Here is a 22,179-nt window from a genome sequence, read left to right as displayed (position 1 = left end):
GCTTCTTAAAGAGAGTGGAAGGGAGGGAGGGAGGAAGGGAAAGAGAGAGAGAGAGAGAGAGAGAGAGAGAGAGAGAGAGAGGGAGAGGAGTTACATTGATTGGTTGCCTCCTTCATGTGCCTGGAACCCAGGTACATGCCCTTGACTGGGAATCAAAATCGTGACCCTTTGGTGCGTTTTTTGGTGTATGCCTAGGCATTAAACTGTTAGAGACATGATGACCCTTTGTTTAACTCTTTAAGGAACTGCCAAGCTATTATCCAAAGGAGGTGTACCATTTAATATTCCTACCCAACAAAATTTGAAGATTCCAGTTTTTCCAAATGCTCTCACACAATTGTATTGTCAGGGTTTTGTTTGTTTGTTTGTTTTGTTTTGTTTGCCAGTCTAGAAGATGTAAACTAGTATCTCATAGTGATTTTTATTTGCATTTCCCTAATGACTAATGGTGCTGAACACCCTTCTATATGCTTATATTGCCCATTGCAAATTGTCCATTGTAAATCATTTTTGAGAGATAGCTGTTCAAATCCTTTACCCATTTTTTTAATAGGATTATTTATGTGTTTAATTTCATGGTTCATTATATATTCTGGATACAAGAACCATATGAGACAGATAATTTGAGAATTCTCCCATTTTATGCAGTAGTTTTTATATTTATTTATTTATTTAGTTAGTTTCATGATAGTGTTCTTTGGGGAGCAAAAGTTTCTAATTTTGATGAAGTATAATTGGTCTATTTTTCTTTAGTTTGCTGCACGTGGTCATAGAAATCTTTGCTCAGTTGTCTTAGTGGTGAGCTAACGATCAGACAGAGATTTATTTAAATACCTTGAATCAGTAAATCCTCCAGACTTTGCTGAGGTGCTCTACTTCCGTTTATTGACATGTGTTGAATACTCCTACAAGCATTTACAAGTCTGCGTTAGTCTTCACTAAGGTCAGTCAGAGATGAGGGGTTAGGGATTCTGGTCATGGATACAACCCTGAACATTTTTCTGGTCTTCCCAGGAATACACAGATCTTTTTAAATCTCCTTGTGGACATCCCATTGGTTTTTTTCTTTTACATTTATGTTGTGGTGGTGCCTATTGTTATCCACAACTAGTAAGTAGCTCCATGTTAAACAGCTGATTTTTGTGTGTGTGTGTTTTTTTTGTTTTGTTTTGTTTTGTTTTTGTTTTTGTTTTTGTTTTTAATAAAGGCTTATGAGTAGAGGCCTTTAACCAGATGAGGTCACAGAGAAGTTCTAAACTTGTTCTCAGCCCTCAGGTGTTTGCTGGGATGATGAGTTAAGAAGCTGGTGGGTCAAGACTTCCAAAGCAGCTGAGGAGAGAGGGATGACACAACTCCCATCATTTATGGAGATTCAGCCGCTTTTTTTTCACCAGGTTTTTTGTTTCGTTTTGTTTTGGTTTTAGAAATAATTGACATATATACATACATATATGCATGGTTTGATTCACATATATTGTGAAGTGATTACTACAATTTGTGGTCTGTGGAATGGTGTGAGCTTTTGCCTATTTCCAGAGTTTTAAAAAAGTTGGTTTTAACAAATTTGCCAATCTATCCATTGTTTTCATGGAAGAAAACACTTTCCGGTCTTTACTGTTCCAAAGTTGTTTTTTAGATTTTATTTTGACAAATAAGTGAGATTTTTTTTCCTTTTTTTCTTCCAAAGTGTTTATGCAATTGCTCCAATAGCTTTGAAATATTATGGTAAATGTTTTCTAATATATTGATTGTTTTTGAGTTTTAAAAAATCCTGTTCTATCAATATAGCTATAAATTTTATCTATGACCACCCTGTTTAATTTTTTTTCTGTATAAACATATAATTAAAGGATATAAAACAAAAGGAACAATTACAAGTGTGAATAATGTAATTAAGATCTCTTGTTTTAGCTACAACTAAAAAAAAACATAGTATATCTTTATTCATTGAAAATGTAAACTGGATTAGAAAAAAATATGTGGAAATTGAGTTAGTTTACATATAAACTCATATACTTCATATAAATACTAAAAAGCTATATTTATGAGTGAGATTATACATTTTAAACAAAACATGTCTTACAAAAGTGGTAATTACTAGTCTCCCAACTTTATAGGACTTACAATGATTATTTTGATAATTTAAAACAATATTTTACTCTATTTACTTTGCTCCTGAGTACACTTTCTAAAATTGTTTAAAAATATATTAAATACAAACAGGTCATTTTTAAATTTTACTTTTTTTCCTATAGGACTTTGGAGATGATGGATCCTTGTATATTACTAAGGTTACCACAACTCACATGGGCAATTACACCTGCTATGCAGATGGCTATGAACAAGTCTATCAGACTCACATCTTTCAAGTGAATGGTAAGAATTGTGGTATTGCTATAATTACTTTTTGCGCTGCTAGATATTCAGAGTATTGTAGTGGCCTGGGAAGGTAAGGCTTCATTTTTAAGTCTTTGGACTTACTGTTAATGCAAACCTTTTTTTCAATTAAAAAATGTGTTTGAGTTGAATAAATATTGTAAGCTGTACCACTTTTCTCATCAGGAATCATTGTAAAGTATCTCATTCTAACTAAAAAATTAAAGCAAAGAAAATTGAAATTACCTTTTAAGTTTAAGAATATCAACAAATAAGCAACCATATAAATTTTAGAAACTGAAAAAAGAAACATTTAAAAATGTAATCAGATCATCTATTTCATTTATCTTATTAATGATATAGAAAACTGTTATTATCTATAGCAAATTTTATACTCTGAATGGTTAATTTGATGACTATGAATATTCGCCAAGTAAGCTGATATCATTCTTGTAATTCAAAAGAAAGCTTTGTTTTCTTTTGACTTAATTCAAATTTTAGTTATTTAGTTGAATTGGTGATATATGATTGCATATTTGATTAATACACACTGATTCATTTTTATACTAATAAAATTATATTTTAATTAAACTTGTGATTTATAAAATGAAGGCAGAAACTCCCTTGGCTCCTAATAAAGGAATAATGATGTCTCAGAGCTCTCTCTTCCCAACTATCAGTCTTAATAGTATGAATTAATTAAGAGAAATTCAATACATTAGTCTCCCTTTATCTGCAGAGAATAGACCCCCATTGGGTGCCTGAAAGCACAGATAGTACTGAACCCTATATATACTATGTTGTTTCCTATACATACCTATGTTATAGTTTGATTTATAAATTAGGCACAGTAAGAGCTTAACAATAGTAACTAATAATAAAATAGAACAATTATAATAATATACTATAATAAAAGTTATGTGAGTACGGTCACTTGTTTCAGGGTTTCCCTTGTTGAAGTCTTTGTATAGGCTCAGTGTTTACATATGCCTCCTTTTCCCCCAGTTGACCCCAGCCCCCCAGCCATTCCCACCCCAGGAAAGCCCCCCCTCCCCAGTGTCTGTGTCCATTGGTTATGCTAATATGCATGCATACAAGTCCTTTGGTTGCTCTCTAACCCCCTCCCGCCCCACCCCCCCACCATTTGTCTCTGGATCCATTCTTGTTTATCAAATTATATTGATAATTATATCCCACATATGAGGGAGATCATGTGATATTTATCTTTATCCTACTGGCTTATGTCACTTAGCATAATGCTCTCCAGTTCCATCCATGTTGTTGCAAATGGTAAAAGTTCCTTCTTTTTTATAGCAGCATAGTATTCCATTGTGTAGATGTACCAGGGTATTTTAATCCACTCATCTGCTGATGGGCACTTAGGCTGTTTTTAAATCTTAGCTATTGTAAATTGTGCTGCTATGAACATAGGGGTTGCGTATATCCTTTCTGATTGGAGTTTCTGGTTTCTTGGGATATAGTCCTAGGAGTAAGATTACTGGGTCAAATGAGAGTTCCACTTTTAACTTTTTCTCCATACTGTCTTCCACAGTGGCTGCACCAGTCTGCATTCCCACCAGCAGTGCAGGAGAGTTCCTTTTTCTCCACATCCTTGTCAGCACTTGTTGTTTGTTGATTTGTTGATGATAGCCATTCTGACAGGTGTGAGATGGTACCTCATTGTTGTTTTGATTTGCATCTCTCAGATGATTAGTGACTTTGAGCTTGTTTCATTTTATATGTCTCTGGGCCTTCTGTAGGTCCTCTTTTGAAAGTATCTATTTAGGTCCTTTGCCCATTTTTTGAATGCATCATTTATCTTCCTTTTGTTAAATTATATGAGTTCTCTGTAAATTTTGAAGATTAAACCCTTATCAGAAACATCATTGGCAAATATATTCTCCCATGCAGTGGGCTTTCTTGTTGTTTTGTTGATGGTTTCTTTTGCTGTGCAGAAGCTTTTTATTTTGATTTAGTCCCTTTTGTTTACTTTCTCCTTAGTCTCCATTTCCCTAGGAGCTATAAAGATATTGCTATGACATATGTCTACTATTTTGCGCCTATGAAGTCTTGTAGGATTTTTATGGTTTCCTGTCTTACATTTAAGTCCTTTATCCATTTTGAGTTTATTTTTGTGTATGGTATAAGTTGGTGGTCTAGTTTCATTTTTTTGCATGTATCTGACCAAATTTCCCAGCACCATTTATTGAAGAGACTGTCTTGACTCCATTGTATGCTCTTGCCTCCTTTGTCAAATATTAATTGAGCATAATGGCTTGGGTTGGTTTCTGGGTTCTCTGTTCTGTTCCATTGGTCTATATGTCTGTTCTTGTGCCAGTATCAGGCAGTTTTGAGAACTGTGGCTTGGTAATATAGCTTGATATTTCTTCTTCTTTCTCAGGATTGCTGTGGCTATTCGGGGTCTTTTTTATTCCAGATGACATTTTGGAGAGTTTGTTCTAGATCTTAGGAACATGTTTTCTATTCACATTTTCTACGCACATAATTAGCACATAATTAATGCCTTTCCCATCTTAATTAAGCACTTATTGTGCACTGTGGCTATAACTTTTGCACTTTGAGTTATGAGCAAAATGAGAAGGATTTTCTTTTGTCTTCACAATTTACAGATAGAAGATACTGGATTACTCTAAATTTTAGCAACCTCAGCATACAATTATTTTTTTATTAAATTGAGAACTTTTACCTTTTTACTTCATGGAGGAGCTTCCAGCTTCTCTTTGGCATATCCGAATTGCCAACATCATTACTCTTGTGCTTTGGGGCCATTATTAAGTAAAATAAGTGTTATTTGACCACAAGCACTTTGATACCATGACAGTTGATCTGATAATCAAGACAGCTACTGAGTGAGTAATGGTCAGGGAAGGTATACAGTGTGGAGATCTGGACAAAGAGATGATTTATGTTCTGAGCAGGTGTACTGAGACTGCTGGATTTTTCATCAAGCTACTTAGAATTATGTGCAATTTAAAATTTATGAGTGGCTTATTTTGCATTTTTATTTTTGTATTTTTAGACCTCAGTTGACTGCAGGTAACTGAAACTGCAGGAACAAAACTGCAGAAGAGAGAGGAATTACTACTTTAGAAGTGATTGCCTAGGCTGAGCACAAATGCTTTCCCTTTTCCAGGAACAAAGATCCCTGAACTTGGGAGTAAAACCAGTCTCTTCTGTTATCTCCTACTACATGTAATCTACTTCAAAATCTTTGGTATAAACGTTGAAGGATAGGATTTGGAAAGAGGAACAATCATATTATCATTACTGAACATTAGTTGAAGGTGAAGAAAGAGAGAGAGAGAGAGAGAGAGCCCTGCAGTAGCTGGAGAATGATGTAAAGCCAAAAGAGGGAGTTTTACAGATGTGATCATTTTTTATGCTGCGGTAAATCCCATCATAAAATCCAGTAAATGTTACTGGACTAATCCTTTTGCATGTGTGCATCAAAAGACTCGAACAGGAGCTTGCAGCAAAGAGAATAAGGGTATATTTTTAGGAAGTGGTCCCTGCCCTGAGATACAGGTGAGCTAATGCACAAAGACCTGGCTCCCTGATAGCTTTAAGGTTGTGGGTTATATAGGGGAGAAACCATTAATCATAGTGATTAAGGGAGTTAGAGTCATGGTCAGGGCTGGGTCTCTACTGATTGGTCAGTTCTAGGGTAGGGGATAGCCGATCAGTGCATCTGGTCCTGATTGACTTCAATTATGATGTTGCTTCGTCTGGTTGTCTGCTTTTCTGTGGCCAGAGAAGACAGTGGGGGGTGGGGAAAGGGAACTTACGTAATACTTTAAACAATAAAGAAGTAAAAAATAAAATTCAAAATTCAAAAAACAATAAAGCACAACTGAAGCCTAGTTGTCATCTCTAGTTTGACTGAAACTCTTCCTCTGGAGTCAACAGACCCAAGACTTTGTTCCCAAAATTATTTGATGCCAACCAGAACCTCTTTGTCCTGAGGGCTTGCTGATTAAGGGGTGGCTGTACAAGGGAGAAGGAGGCAGGTGGTGAGTCAGGGTGCTGGATGTGGCCAGTTTTAATCAAAAGGAAAGAAAGGAGAAAAGGTCATATTTAACAAATGGAGTTTATGCACATTACATAAAATGAAAAGCAACTCATTTAAGAGAAAAGGGGATAATTGCAGTAGTTGAGTCCTTAAAGAGTTGATATAACATAGTTATACCAATGGAAGGATTGGTGTTTGGAAAATGAATAGTTAATCTATTAAAACAGTGAGCAAGACAGACTGGGAACAAGCCCTCAGGGTGGGAGCATGTGGAAATCCTCTTTACATTGCTTGGGTTTTTTTCAGTGCAGTGAGGAATACCAACTATTGAAAATGAGGAATTTATGAGAACATTAGTGGTTTGTGAAAGGGTAATTATATAAAACTACAGGCCCGCTGCATGAAATTCGTGCAAGGAGCTTGGCCCTCGCGGCCCTGGCTTCGTCTGGAAGGTCATCCGGACAGTTGTTCTGCTTTTTGGTGTAATTAGCATATGAGCTCTTTACTATATAGGGTACTTACCTTGCAGGACAGGATAGTGATGGAAATAAGCAGTACAGTGGGGCCTTGACTTACGAGTTTAATTCGTTCTGAGACCGAGCTCGTTAAGTAGCTGGTTAACTCAAATTACTCTATCAACTCAATGCAAAAAATCAGCCGAAAGACAGCTGGTATCTCAAAAAACTCATTAGTCGGGACACTCGTAAGTTAAGGCCCCACTGTATGTAGTTGTTGTGTTGGGCTTATCTTTGGGAGTTCTGGAGAATATATACTATATTCATATGTTTTTATTCAGCTGTGTTGGCTGTGAATTTCCAATCAGATAAAAAAAGTGATTTGGATTTAATCAGCATTTTATTTTGTCAGGCAATTGAGAGAGAGACATAGAAAAGAAAGTTAATCAATTTATAAAAGAATGATTATAATAACAGGCCATAGAATTAGTGGTAGGTTAAGGGAAGAAGTAAGACCATGAGAAATGTGAAATGAAGTGAAAAATGATTATAGTTTCCAAATTGGTAAGGTAATAATAGAACGGGTTAAAGGGAGGAAAAAAAAGCAATAACTTCACTCAAGGCATTTTCTTAAGGCATCTGACAATTTCTGTTTATCAGAACTACTTTAAATTAGATTAAGTCTATATAAAAAAATATATGGACCATAAAGTTTTGATAAATGTTTAGGCAGCTCAGCAGTTCTAAATCTAACTTGCCAGTCTGGCTTTAGCTAAAAAGGAGAAATGAAGTATAAAATAACACTAATTCATCAAATTGAAACATAATTGATTACAAACTTGTTCTGATGCATTTTTATCAATGAGGGAAGATAATAAGTGCATTTTAGGAAGCATCTTTAATATTTAAACCTATTTGAAGGGCCAAGAAACTGTAAAAACATATTGTGTATCAATGAGAGATTGCCTTTAACTTCTATAACAGCGGCCCCAAATAACAGGAACTTTTTGCTACAGTGTGTTTTTTTTTACAGGACATCTTTACTTTGGGGGGAAGAGAATGGGAAGGGTTTTTATTATTCAGATTGCCTCTTCCTTCTATGGGGATGGTGAGGGTTCACCTGACAGATTACTTTAATGATGCTTAACCAAAAGCTTTTAGACTGACTGATTAAGAGAGGTTGAAACTGCAATTAGAACAGGTATTAAATCTAGGTTTGGTATCATGGGCTTTCACGGTAGCACCGGTGACACCATTTTGGGCCTGTGGTTTTTCTCTTTAACATAACACTTTCTAATAAAATATTTTGAAATAGTAGGATTACCTACAAAATAGAAGCCTTATAAGAAATTTGCTAAACAAGCCATTTCTCCCTTCTTTTGTATGTGTGTTTGTTTCTCTTTCCTTTTGGTTTAAGTTGTTTTATATTTGACATAACTTCAATCATTTGTTTTTGTGTATAAATAAGTATAGTAAACTTGAGATCACTCAGAATACTGCTGTAGTTCAATCAAAAAGGAATACTTAAGAATGAACTTTTACAATGGAAAAATATAAAGAAAATGCAAATTAGATAGGCAAATTGCACATTTATGGACCTAATAAATCTCTAAAACTAGTTTAATTCATTTTCCATTCTCCATCCACTATTCAGAAAAGGTTAAAAAGACCTTTAGAAAATTAGATTTTCATAGGGAATTTAACATATTTATCTTAACAATTTGTCAATTAGTAATAAAAATAAAACATATCATTGACTACCATAAAAAGCTCTGAAAATACAAGTTAATGGAATTTGTGAAAAAGTGTTTTTGAAGTGCAAAGTCTATTTAAATATCCCAGGGTGAAAGTCAAATAAAAATCTATCAAACACCCTGATTTTTCTCAAACAATGCAAAATTAGATCATTGAAATATGAGAATGCTTCTGTGTCCTTGTCAGAAGAAATATTATGTACATATCAAAGGTGCTTGACTCTACCAGTAGAATTCATTTCATGCTTTTCTTTTTCTTTTTACATAAAGTAAATTGCCTTTAGATCTTCAGCTTATGATACAGAATGTTTGAAATGTTCAGTGTTTACACCACCCTCTGGGCAGAAAGCTTGTCCATATTCACAATGGACCTATTTCTCCTTCATATTGTTTAAGACCTCACACATAATATCAAGTGTATTTTTTTTCTATTCATTTCAGAAATTTCTATACAACATTGCTGGTTTTCTAGGATGCCTATATAGAACATCCCTATTTTCCTCCTTTAAAGTTAGAAAGTGTCTTAAATGTAAGGTAATAATGGGCAGCTTCCTTTGCCTCATAGAATGGAATTTTCTTATCCTTTCATAGGCCGCCTGCCCTACTAACCCTGCCAAGCTTTCTGTTTGGCCAAAGTGGGGGCGAGGATAAAACCTCCCTGCAAACAGTAAGATCCAGAAAGCAGGAAGTGAGAGCCTTCCTTTGTCCTTCTCACTCCTCCTCCCACTGTGAGTTATTAAAGGATGGGAGTGAGGGACGCCTTGAGGATTACTCTGTCTCAGTGATTCTCCACCTGTGGTTCTTGGGCAGCCAGCATCAGCAAGTTGTTTGAAATGCAAATTATCAGGACAGGATGCACCACCCCTATGGAATCAGAGGCTCTGGGCATGAGGTAGAGTAACAAACCCTCCTGATGATTTTGTCTGTAATGTTTGAGAACTACTGCTCAAACAGTTGTATTGGCTAGAAACATGAGGAGTGGGAGAATGTGTTCCTTCCTCCTATTCTCCAGCTTTTTTCTCTTTTGACCTGAAACTAAGTTTATAGTGACCTCAGGGAGTCACTCCTCCTTAGAGGTCAGAGATCAGACATGTCTTAAATCAGTCTTACCCCTCATGAGGTCCTGCAACCAACAACCGTGACGTCTTTCTCCAAACCCTGCACTGGCCACCTCAGCTGTGGTGAATGTCTTTTGACAATTTGTTATAGGAACCAGTCTTTCTGCCACTTTTTTAGAACTTTTTGAACCAGGAAACTTTACCAGATGCATTCAAGGTAGCTCAGATGCGCCAGGTGTTTAATGCCCTCAGGACAGTCCTTAACCAATAAGGGACACAAGTCAATGGGTAAGAAGCTCAGCTTCCCACCCATTCTGTGGGCAGATTGTGAGTTGCCTTGTACATGATTCTTCGGAGGGTCTACATTGGAATTTAGCTATTTTTGCTCATAATAAGAGCATGCTCATGAATATTCTCTCTCTCTCTCTCTCTCTCTCTCTCTCTCTCTCTCTCTCTCTCTCTCTCTCTCTCTCTCTCTCTCTCATTTTCCTTAGCCTTTATCTTACCTTTCCCTCTTTTTAACCTGTGCATCCTGGATCACTTCCGAAATCAATTATCTGAACCTAACTTATTTTCTCAGAGCTACTCTTGGGGACACTTCTACTTAGAAAAGGCCTTATCTTAGTTTCTATTGCTGCCCTTTTGTAGCTTCCCTTGAGAAGTACTGGTGGTTCTATATGTTTGCTCCCAGAAGGCTTTTAAATATAATAGAAAGTACATTAATTTATGAACTCCAGGGCCTAAAAATTATTTCTCTCTGTTATTTCCCATGCTAAATTATGTCCAGTTAACAGTTCAGTAGAGCTCTTCAGATCTGCAATTAGATTAAATCATGACAGCCTGATACTTCAATTATGCAATAGTGAAAGCATAGAGATGCTCAAAATTTAATATGCAATTTATTAAATTCTCAGAGAGAAATAAAGCTTCAAAGTTTAAGTTCCAAATAAATTAGCCCAAAGTAATTAATATCCAAAATTAAATTCTTCCAACATAAAATTTAAAGAAAGTCCAAATGGTTTAAAGTAAGTAAATCCTAAAGAATCAAGTTTTCTCTGATATCCTTTACAATGAGGGAGGAACTTGATTTTATTGCTTTGGGACAACTTCACCATATGCATACATATGTATGCTGGGCTAATTCTCACTGGACTTAAAGGTGTCATCATGTAATTTGTTTTCAAATGGTTACATTAATTCTATATCCATTTATTTCCTTGTATTCTGTCTTCTGTTAGGTTGCATAACTTTTAGAATTCTATCTTTTCTCTATTTTACTATTGACTTATTAGCTATACCTCTTTTTTAATTTTTAAAGTGTAGTCGTAGGTATATTTACAATATGCAACTTTAAACATATTACCATGTATCATCAACTATTTAACCAATCTATAATAATAAAAGCATATTATGCTAATTAGACTGGGCGTCCTTCCAGACCACGCTGGGGCTGTGAGGGAAGCCAGGGTCCCAGCTGCCAGAGGGAAGCCTGTGCTGGCAGCCGGGGGAAGGAAGGCCCACACTTGCATGAATTTTGTGCATCGAGCCTCTAGTATAAAATAAAAATGTTAAACTAGCATACTTTGATCTCTCCTTTCCATCTATTATTATAATATTGGTAAACATTTTAATTTTTTATGTTATGAACCCCACATTTATTTTTACCTATTTCTTTAAAGAGTTAAAAATCTCTTATATATTTTTTAATAAGTGAACAAGACTTTTACATTTATCTCTTCTAAGCCCCCATCATTCTTTCATGTAAATACAAACTCCTGAATTTTTTCTTTAGACTAATAAACATCCTTTAACAATGTGAAATTCAGGTCTGCTCCATGTTCTTGCTCCAATCTGTGAATTATTTGTTACCTATTCATGAGGTAAAGCATAGAATTTGTGAGTAGGCTTGTAAAAAATTTATAGTAATTTTGTATTGGTACGTCATCTATGTAACTGGTCTTATTTTCTGGTAACTCTAGAAGTTGAAGGGGAAAAACCCCCACAAAACACAACAAGATCCCCACCACAGATCGATCTGGAATCGCTTCCCTCAGGCCTGGATCCTCCACTGGGTCCTTTTTGTATTCGTTTAACAGACAGCAGAAGAGACAATATGTGAAGGATTGTGTAGATGGTTAGGACAGGCCTTGTGGTAGCAGATGGCATTTTTGACTGCTAAGCTGAACTTGCAATTTGTGCATTCTATTGAAAGAGAGTCTGAGGGTTAAAAAGCTAGCTCTGGGCTCAGAAAGAAGGGGGAATACATTTAGTGTACACCTAGCCTCATTTTGCCACCAGAAAACAATGCTCCTAAGTTTTCTGGGAGAAAGATCAAACCATGCAATGTCACCTCTCTCGGAAAACGTTTAAGACTATCATGTTGTCCTTGGGAACAGGCACATTGGACCTAATGCCACAATGGAATTTCTTACATTTGTGAAACCGGGTCCTTAGGGACTCCACTAGCATTGTTGCAGCTGGCATATATACTTTTGCTGATTCTGAAACTAAACTTGAGATTAATGTTTCTGAAAACTGTGCCTACAGGGAGGGAAGTAGCAGAGACCCAAACCTCACTGTGAGCTCCACAGTTACCATTTTCTCAGTTTAGAAAGTTCCTAGACCTTGTGCTATATTTATTTCTGCTACCCCCACCCCATGCTTCTAAAGTACTCTTTCTTTTTGTTGTTCCATTATTTATTTCAGGAGGGTTCAGACATTTTAATCATCTTCTTGGTTTGCACTCTTTCCTTTAGTTTTGGTAGGGCAGTCTACTGGAATCATGGTCTTCCTGCTTTTTATTGCTCTCTGCTTTCTGGTTCAAACATTTTTATTTTTGTGTATTTCTCTACATGTTGTCTTGTGGGATATGCCCTGGGGAGATATTTGAAAATATTGCAATTGGTCTGCCAAAAATACAGTTCAAACAAATATCCCCCACCTTGTTCTTACTGATTCGAGTAATCCTACCCAAGGGCTGTCCTTACAATATCTAACCTACGGCCATACATGATCCATCATTATTTTGCCTGGACTCCTTTTCATCTTGGCAGTGATGTCCCTGAGTCTTAATTCTATAGATTTCCTGGCCACGTGCCCTTAGGTATAGAGGATAGCTCCATGGCCATGTACAATTACTGTCACTTTGAAAAACATCCAGGGATGCCATGAGAACTTTATAGTGTTCTTCTTTCTGACACATTGTTTCCTGCAATCTGTGTAAACACTTGAAAGAGGCCTAGGAAATATAAGTCTTACTTTTGTGTATCCCACCTTCATATTTATGAGGTCAGATCACATCCCTCCTCTGTTTAACACCCTATAGTGGCTCCCAGTGTCACTCAGATTAAAAGCCTGTCTTTGGAGTGCCCTTCAAAACAAACCATAAAATGTTCTGATTTTGCAGTAACTTCTTTTCCTCTTATTCTCTTCCTTGCAAACTCTGCTCCAGCTCCACTTAATGCTCACCCCCTTGTCCTTAAATATGACAAGCATCCGGAGTTGGTTACTCCCTCTGCCTGAAAAAACTTCCCAGATTTCCACAATGCTCTGTATCAACCTCTTCCAACTCTGTTGTTAAATGTCTCTTTCTCAATGAAGCCCATCCAGGCTCCACAATTTAAAATTAAACCCATTTCCCACCTTCCCACACTTGAGGCCCCTCTCAACTTTATCCATAGCCCTGTTACCCCCTGTCAAGTTGCATATACTATTTACATTATTTCCCCCTCATATTTTAACATCTTTGATAAGGGATACTTTCTACAACATATGGTTATAAAACACAATGCATTTTATTAAACTGGTACTATTTGTTTTCTTTGTTAGTGGTATACAGATAATAGCATTTTAGATTTAATTAAATAAGGTCCGTTACTTATTTAAGATGTTTATTTTCGTCTTCTCTCACTAGAAGAGATCCCTTCTCCTTTTCTCTCTCCCTCACTTCCCCCTCTCTCTTTCTCTCTCTCTCTCTCTCTCTCTCTCTCTCTCTCTCTCTCTCTCCCCTCCCCCCCTCCCCACTGTCTCTGTCTCTCTGCTTTTAGGTGCCTAGTACAGTGCTTTACACATAGTTATGACTCAATAAATATTTGCAGAAGCAATGCACATTAAAAGATGACTAAATGTTTCTCATTAGTTCCTGGTTCAGGATCCTATGCAGAATCACTGTAGTCTACTATTTGAGATCCCCCCCGCCCTGCTTCAGCTGTCAGGTTGCTAGGGACTGTCTGTGGTTTTATTAGATAGGCAACTAAAACATTTACTCATTTTTTAATAGTACCTTTTTTAAAGAGCCACTGCTTCATAGTGTGTATGTGTGAGAGAGAGATTGGACTTGAAGGTCTAATTTTCCTTTTCATATCTGGCTGCTCTATTTTTTATGATGCACTCCTAAGTAAATGTATTCTCTAGTTTAATCAGTCTTTCTTTTATTCTTATTTTCCACTACTTGTATCCTGATGAAAATTGAAGAATATTTTGGACCATTTCAGTTCTTCCTTGACATCCTAAGCAAACCTAATGCTTAGAGATAGTGAAGGTATGGAAGTTTAACTGCTGTCCTAAGCTTCAAGTTTTTTCCCTATCCAGGCCTTGAGATTTATTTCTCCAAAATAAGATACTTTTCACTGTTATATTTTTTTATTAATAAAACTAGAGGCCTGGTACACAAAAATTTGTGCACTTTCGGGGGTCCCTCAGCCCAGCCTGTGCCCTCTCACAGTCTGGGATCCCTCGGGGGATGTCCACCTGCTGGCTTAGGCACGCTCCCTGGGGGAACAGGCCTAAGCTGGCAGTCAGACATCCCTCTGGAAGCTCAGGAGCCCTCGGGGATGTCCACTTGCCAGTGGGGACCAGTCCTATGCTTCAGTTGGACATCCTTAGCGCTGCTGAGGAGGCGGGTGAGTCTCCCGCCATCACTCCTCTGCTTGGCTTGTGGCTGAGCAGAGTTCCCCTGTGGGAGCCCACTGACCACCAGAGGGCAGCTCCTGCATTGAGCGTCTGCCCCCTGGTGGTCATTGTGTTGTCATAGTGACCAGTCATTCCCAGTCGTTCTGCTGTTAGGGTCAATTTGCATATTACCCTTTTATTATATGCCTGGTGCATGGGAGGGGGCCGGCTGGTTTGCCCTGAAGGGTGTCCTGGATCAGGGTGGGGGTCCCACTAGGGTGCCTGGCCAGCCTGGGTGAGGGGCTGAGGGCTATTTTCAGATTGGCCATACCACCTTCAGGGAGGGGGGTCCTGCTGGGGTGCCTGGCCAACCTGGGTGAGGGGCTGAGGGCTGTTTTCAGGCTTGTCAAGCCCCCCAGCAGGGACCCTCACCCCTTGAGGGTGTGGCTAGCCTGGGGAGAGGCTGATGGCTGTTTGCAGGTTGGTCACAGCCCCTTCAGGGTGGGGGTTTCCATGGGGTGCCTGGCCAACCTGGGTTAGGGGCTGAGGGCCATTTTCAGACTGGCCACACTCCCTTCAGGGTGGGGAGTCCTGCTGGGGTGCCTGGCCAGTCTGGGTGAGGGGCTGATGGCTGTTTGCAGGCTGCCAAGCCCCCCAGCAGGGACCCTCACCCCATGAGGGTGTGGCCAGCCTGGGTGAGGGGCTGATAGCTGTTTGCAGGCTGGCCACAGCCCCTTCATGGTGGGGGTCCCCTCTGGGGTGCCAGGCCAGCCTGGGTGAGGGGCTGATGGCTCTTTGCAGGCTGGCCGTGGCCACCAGTCACCCAAGCTCCCAGTGGAGACTGGCTAGAACAGGGGTGGGCAAACTTTTTGACTCGAGGGCCACAATGGGTTCTTAAACTGGACCGGAGGGCCGGAACAAAAGCATGGATGGAGTGTTTGTGTGAACTAATATAAATTCAAAGTAAACATCATTACATAAAAGGCTACGGTCTTTTTTTTTCTTAGTTTTATTCATTTCAAATGGGCCGGATCCGGCCCGCAGGCCGTAGTTTGCCCACGGCCGGGCTAGACCTGGTATCTGGGATTTATTTATCTTCTATAATTGAAACTTTGTTGCCTTTAGTGGAGGCTACAGCCAGCCAGGGCAGGCGGGAAGTTTGGCTTACTCCATCGCCGTTGCAACCAAGCCTCCTGCTTGCTCCAGCTCTGTGGCTGCCGGCCGCCCTCTTTGTTGGGTTAATTTGCATATAGTTGCTCTGATTGGCTGGTGGGCGTGGTTTGGGGGCATAGCGAAGGTATGGTTAATTTGCATGTTTATCTTTTATTAGATTAGATATGTACTTTTTGTTTGGGTGAAGACATGCTGTAAATCTTTGCAATCTAAAGTCTTGATAAAAACTTATATAAGTGAGGAAGCCAGAGTTCAGGTTTCCTCCACTATCTGAAAGTAGAGTGTTCCTATTAAACTTCTTATAAACTGACATGGTGTAAAATGCACATGCATTTACTTTAGGACAGAACTTGCTACTGGATGCACAGAATGAATGGAGATAAAGCACATATGCTTCCTCACACAGTTCCAAGCTTGGGGGCTTGAGGCTAAGATGATGAGTGTTGCTCCCAGAAAGAAGCTGGGCGGGGGAAGCACTCTGCTGTTCTGGGTGTGCACTGCCTCCATGACAGTGAGGCGATAGCAGGTGCAGATATAGGTCTTTTGTAAAGGCAAAGTGGACTTTTGAAAATTAGGGAATACTTGTACTTGTTACCACATGGCAGTGGGCCAGTGCTCAGTCACCTTTTGAACAAGCCCCACCTTATAGAAAGTTAGTTCTGCCAGACCCCCTTTTGGTAACTAATGGTAGTTGCTGGAATTCTGGTAGTCAGTTTGGTATTTCCTACCTAGGACTGCTACTAATACCTTAAATCCATAATCTATCCACTTATGAGGGAATATGTCACCCAAGGAGATAAAATCTAATTAGTTAATTTTTATTAAAGTTTAAAGCCCTGAAACTATATGCTGAGGCTGTAGCATATAGAAGCCAACTATGTTACTATTAAAAAAATAGCTCTGAAACACATACCATCAGGGCTGAGTTACCCAGTGGATCCACTTCAAAAGTTGTAGTTTCTCCTAGTGTTCATGTGTCACTTTTTGTGAATTTTCCAAGGTTTCCTAAAGCATCATATATTGGGAATTTAGGAGATCAGTAAATAACAACACTCTCTTGTGATCTCGTCTTCAGAACTAATTTAAAGAAAGAAGCAGTAGAATATTTTATTCTTATAAAGAATAAAATATCTGCATACAGAAAAGCTGCTTAGAGAACGTGGTTGAAATAAAAGGCAATTATATGTCAGGATTTAATTTGCCCACAAAGTCATGAACATTACTGTAGACCTCAATACATAGAAGCATAGCCCAATACCACTGATTTTGCCAAGAGAGCAAAAGAGAATGTGTAGTCTTTCCAGGTGGACCCAAAATGTAAGAAGTGATGAGTAAAATAAGCTCAGTCTTACTCAAAACATACAATATAGACACTTCGTTCTCTCTCTCTCTCTCTCTCTCTCTCTCTCTCTCTCTCTCTATATATATATATATATATATATATATACACAAATATATATAAATGTATATATAAATATATATAAATATACATAAATATATATATAGAGGCCCGGTGCACAAAAATTTGTGCACTTGTGGGTGGAGAGGGGGTCCCTCAGACCGGCCTGTGCCCTCTCGCAGTCTGGGACCTCTCAGGGGATGACCACCTGCTGGCTTAGGCCCACTCCCGGGGGATTGGGCTTAAGATGGCAATCAGACATTCCTCTGGCAGCCCGGCAGCCCTCAGGGGATGTCCACTTGCCAGCGGGGAGCAGGCCTAAACTGCAGTCGGACATCCTTAGCGCTGCTGAGGAGGCAGGAGAGGCTCCCACCACCACCGCTGTACCGGCAGCCATCAGCCTGGCTTGTGGCTGAGCAGAGCTCCTCCCATGTGAGAGCGCCCTGACCACCGGGGGCAGTTCCTGCATTGAGCATGTGCCCCTGGTGGTCAGTGTGTGTCATAGTGACCAGTCATTCCCAGTCCTTCTGCTGTTAGGGTCAGTTTGCATATTACCCTTTTACTATATAGGATAGAGGCCTGGTGCATGGGTGGGGGCCGGCTGGTTTGCCCTGAAGGGTTTCCCAGATCAGGGTGGGGGTCCCGCTTGGGTGCCTGGCCAGCCTGAGTGAGGGGCTGATGGCTGTTTGCAGCTAGTCACATCCCCTTCAGGGTGGGGGTCCCCACTGGGGTGCCTGGACAGTCTGGATGAGGGGCTGAGGGCTGTTTTCAGGCTGGTGGGTGACTGAAGCTCCCACCCTCTCCTTTTTTTCTTTTTATTCTGGGATTTATTTACCTTCTATGGCTGTCACTGGAACTGAGAGCCAGCTTTAGCTCTGAGGCTCGGCTCCAGCTCTGAGACCTTGGCTGCTGAAAGCAGGTACCTGGGTTTGTTTGGCTTCTATAATTGAAACACTGTTGCAGCTCCAGCTCTGAGGCCCGGCTGGCTGAAAGCAGGTTTCTGGGGTTTGTTTAGCTTCTATAATTGCAAAATTATTTCTTAGAGTGCAGCTCAGAGGCCGGCAGCAGCAGGCGGGGAACTTTGGCTTCCTCCATCACTGGAGCAAGCAAGCCTCCTGTTTGTTTCAGCTGCCTGGCTGCCAGCTGCCAGCTGCCATCTTGGTTGGCAGTTAATTTGCATATCACCCTGATTAGCTAATGGGAAGCGTGTCGGAGGTATGGTTAATTACCATGTTCGTATATTATTAGATAGGATATTATATATATATGTGTGTGTGTGTGTGTATATATATATATATATATATATATATATATATAATTGATTAAGATATTGCATATGTGTCCATATCCCCTCATTGCTCCCCGCCCCCCCACTCATGCCCTCACCCCCCTGTTGTCTGTGTCCATTGGTTAGGCATATATACATGCATACAACTCCTTTGATTGATCTCTCCCCCTTACCCCCCCCCCCCAACTTCCCTCTGAGATTTGATGGTCTGATCGATGCTTCTCTGTCTCTGGATCTATTTTTGTTCATTAGTTTATGTTCATTATATTCTACAAGTGAGTGAGATCATGTGATATTTCACTTTCTCTGACTGGCTTATTTTACTTAGCATAATGTTCTCCAGTTCCATCCATGCTGTTGCAAATGGTAAGAATTCCTTCTTTTTTTACTGCAGCGTAGTATTCCATTGTGTAGATGTACCACAGTTTTTAACCCACTCATCTGCTGATCGGCACTTAGGCTGTTTCACAAATGGTGAATTGTGCCGCTATGAATATAGGGGTGCATATACCCTATCTGATTGATGTTTCTAGTTTCTTGGGATATATTCGTAGAAGTGGGATCACTGGGTCAAATGGGAGTTCCATTTATAGTTTTTGCAGGAAACCCCATACTGGTCTCCACAGTGGCTGCACCAGTCTGCATTCCCACCAGCAGTGCAAGAGGGTTCCGTTTTCTCTACATCCTCACCAGCACTTGTCATTTGTTGATTTGTTGATGATAGCCATTTTGACGGGTGTGAGATCATACCGCATTGTTGTTTTGATTTGCATCTCTTGTATGATTAGTGACTTTGAGCATGTTTTCATATGTCTCTTGGCCTTCTGTATATCCTCTTTCAAAAAGTATCTATTTAGGTCCCTTGCCCATTTTTCAATTGGGTTGTTTATCTTCCTTTTGTTAAGTTGTATGAGTTCCCTGTAAATGTTGGAGTTTAAACCCTTATCAGTGATAACATTGGCAAATATGTTCTCCCATGCAGTGGGCTCTCTTGTTGTTTTGTGGATGGTTTCTTTTGCTGTACAGAAGCTTTTTATTTTGATGTAGTCCCATTTGTTTATTTTCTCTTTAGTTTTCATTGCCCTAGGAGCTGTATCAGTGAGGATACTGCTTTGGCATATGTCTGAGATTTTGCTGCCTGTGGATTCCTCTAATATTTTTTAGGTTTCCTGACTTGCATTTAAGTCCTTTATTCATTGGGCTGGGGAGAAATAAAGTCTTCTGACATGATTCAAAGAGGTGTGAGGAGTCTTTTGTTAATAGGAGCAAATCTCTCCAGTAGATAACTCATTCTCAGATACTACTGTTCTGTATTCACCTACAGTTGACTCATTCAGTCAGAATTCTTTTATGGTATAAGTGAATATACTTTTGTGGGTAAGTGAATATACTGAATCCTGTTTTTTAATATTAATTTATTTTTCTTCATAAAATTATGATCTGATTATAACTACACATATTTAATTAGCATGACTTATTTTACAGGACTAGTTTCCACAGGTGGATGGGAGTGGTATTTCACAGATTACTTCTGTGTATACAAGTACTGGGTAATGTTACAAAACACTCATGAGGTGGTCAGCACTTAAAGAACAGTATAATGGCTAATTAATGTAATGACACTTGTATAACAAGAGAGTCGAAAGAAGGTTAATGTGATAATGAGGCTTATTTGATCTTAAAGATTTAGCATGAGGGCACTCTCAAGATAGCTTAATTAGATTTTAAGCACCTTTTGCAATTTGCATGTGTAGTTGTTAATCCATATGTTCTAAAAATAAATTTTACTTCATTTAAATTAATGCATTTACCTAATCTCTTTTCCTGTGCCATTTTACTGTTACTGGTGATGGTATTTTCTTGAATTTTTCATTTGATGTGTATTATTTATGATTACTTCTTCCACATTATGTTTAAATTGTAGTTTAATACAAAAGAGTAAAAAATTTAAATTATAAAACAAAAACAGTATAATTTAGGCATTATGACAAGTCATGACTGGACTCATTCACTAATCTTTACATCATTTAGTACACATGCAAATTGTACAGTATACCAGTAAATTTGATTTCATTTTTGATACCTGTGTCATTTTTAAACTTAACCAACTAGAAAGAAAATTTTAGAAATTAATTTAACAATGACACAAACATTACTTGTAGCTCTAATAGTGTTCTGTTTCCTGGAGCCCTGGAAAAATACTTAGCACAACCTGTTTTTAGGTTTGTATGAGTTCTCCAAATGAATACTTTTTTATGCTTTTCTCATATTTATGATTGATTATTATAATTGATGTGTATGATTTTTACTCCCCATGTCTTATTTATTTTTTAGTGCAGTTTATACTTACAGCACACATTAATTTTTAAAAGTCTCACGGCATGACTACTTGCATGGGTGGGTATCTTTTTCTCTGGCCTATTTAGGTCAGATCCATGTTCTAAGACTCAATTCATTTTCCATGTTTTACATGACGTTATCAATAAATACTGCATCTCATATCAACGTTTTCCACGTCAGACATCCTGAATCACTACTTTTTAAATTAAAAGTAATTACTTTGATTTTTATACCACTTTCATTTTAGGTTTTTAATACATATGGAGCTTTGCAATTAGATAGCCAAAGAACAAGGGTCATATTTCATTCTTGCATTCACTACAGGGTTAGTTTTGTATTTTGCAAATAGAAAGTAGTAAATAAATCTTTATTAATCTATCCTGTTTATTGAGCCGGGATATTTTTTAACATGCTAAAGTAAATAATCAACTAAACATTATGTGGACTATTGAGAGCTGGTCACTCCACATGTATCCATGGTATTTATATCTCAAGATATAGGACCCTCTAAAATTAGCACTTGGGTTAATCTTTCAGCAGGTTAGGTCATTAATTAAATGTTCTGGCATCATAAACAAAGACATACTTCAAACCCATACAGCCTTTTGAAATTTGAGGTGTCAGACAATTCCAAAAAGTTGTGTGGGAAGTGCAAAAGAAAAACTGTACCAAAAAGGACTAGGGAAACATCCATAGCTTGCTTCAACTTTCTGTGAATATCAGGATTGTCACTCATGTAGATAAATGACTATAGAAGAGAGTCAGGAAGAAAGATATGATCAGTCAAGTAACATTTTTTTCCCCTCAAAAACCTACATACTGATTTATTTCAATATACTTATTGAGAATACATTAAGTACAAAGGTGTTTTAATTTAGTTGAGATTATTAGGAAAGAATACTTCTAAAAATTTAATGTCAATATGGATGTAACATCTGCTAAAAGATGTTACATTTATTGCTAATTATGATATGATTATGAAGACAGACAAGATATACCCCCAAAAAAGAGAGAGAGAAATCTGTATGGATAAGAAGACTGTGATTATTTTATTGTTAGTAATGGCCTGAGAATATTCTCTGTTTTAGCTCCACATTTCCGTGTAACACAAATTAGTTTAAATATATACATATGTGTATATATATGTGCATATATATATGTATATACATGTATATATGTGTATATGTGTATATATATGTATGTATATATATATTATTTCAGAGAGGAAGGGTGAGGGAGAGAGAGATAGAAACAGCAATAATGAGAGAGAATCACTGATCAGCTGCCTCCTGCACAACCCCTACTGGGGATTGAGTCCAAAACAGGGCATCTGCCCTTGACTGGAATCAAACCTGGGACACTTCAGTCAGCAGGCTGACACTCCATCACTGAACCAAACCAGCTAGGGCAACAAAT

The 22,179-nt window shown here is 38.4% G+C and overlaps 1 protein-coding gene across 2 annotated transcripts in view; it reads left to right on the top strand.

Annotated features, from left to right (window-relative positions):
* Nucleotides 1-22,179, top strand: part of FSTL5 (follistatin like 5) — a 594,131-nt gene that overhangs the window by 435,251 nt on the left and 136,701 nt on the right. For both annotated transcript variants that reach the window (XM_081091744.1, XM_081091745.1), the window contains exon 8: nt 2,256-2,376. In XM_081091744.1, the coding sequence (XP_080947870.1) occupies nt 2,256-2,376 (121 nt within the window). The remainder of the gene's footprint in view (nt 1-2,255; nt 2,377-22,179) is intronic.

Source organism: Myotis nattereri (assembly GCF_964212035.1).
Source record: "Myotis nattereri genome assembly, chromosome: 5".
Lineage (NCBI taxonomy): Eukaryota > Metazoa > Chordata > Mammalia > Chiroptera > Vespertilionidae > Myotis > Myotis nattereri.
This window is presented reverse-complemented; position numbering and strand designations above follow the sequence as displayed.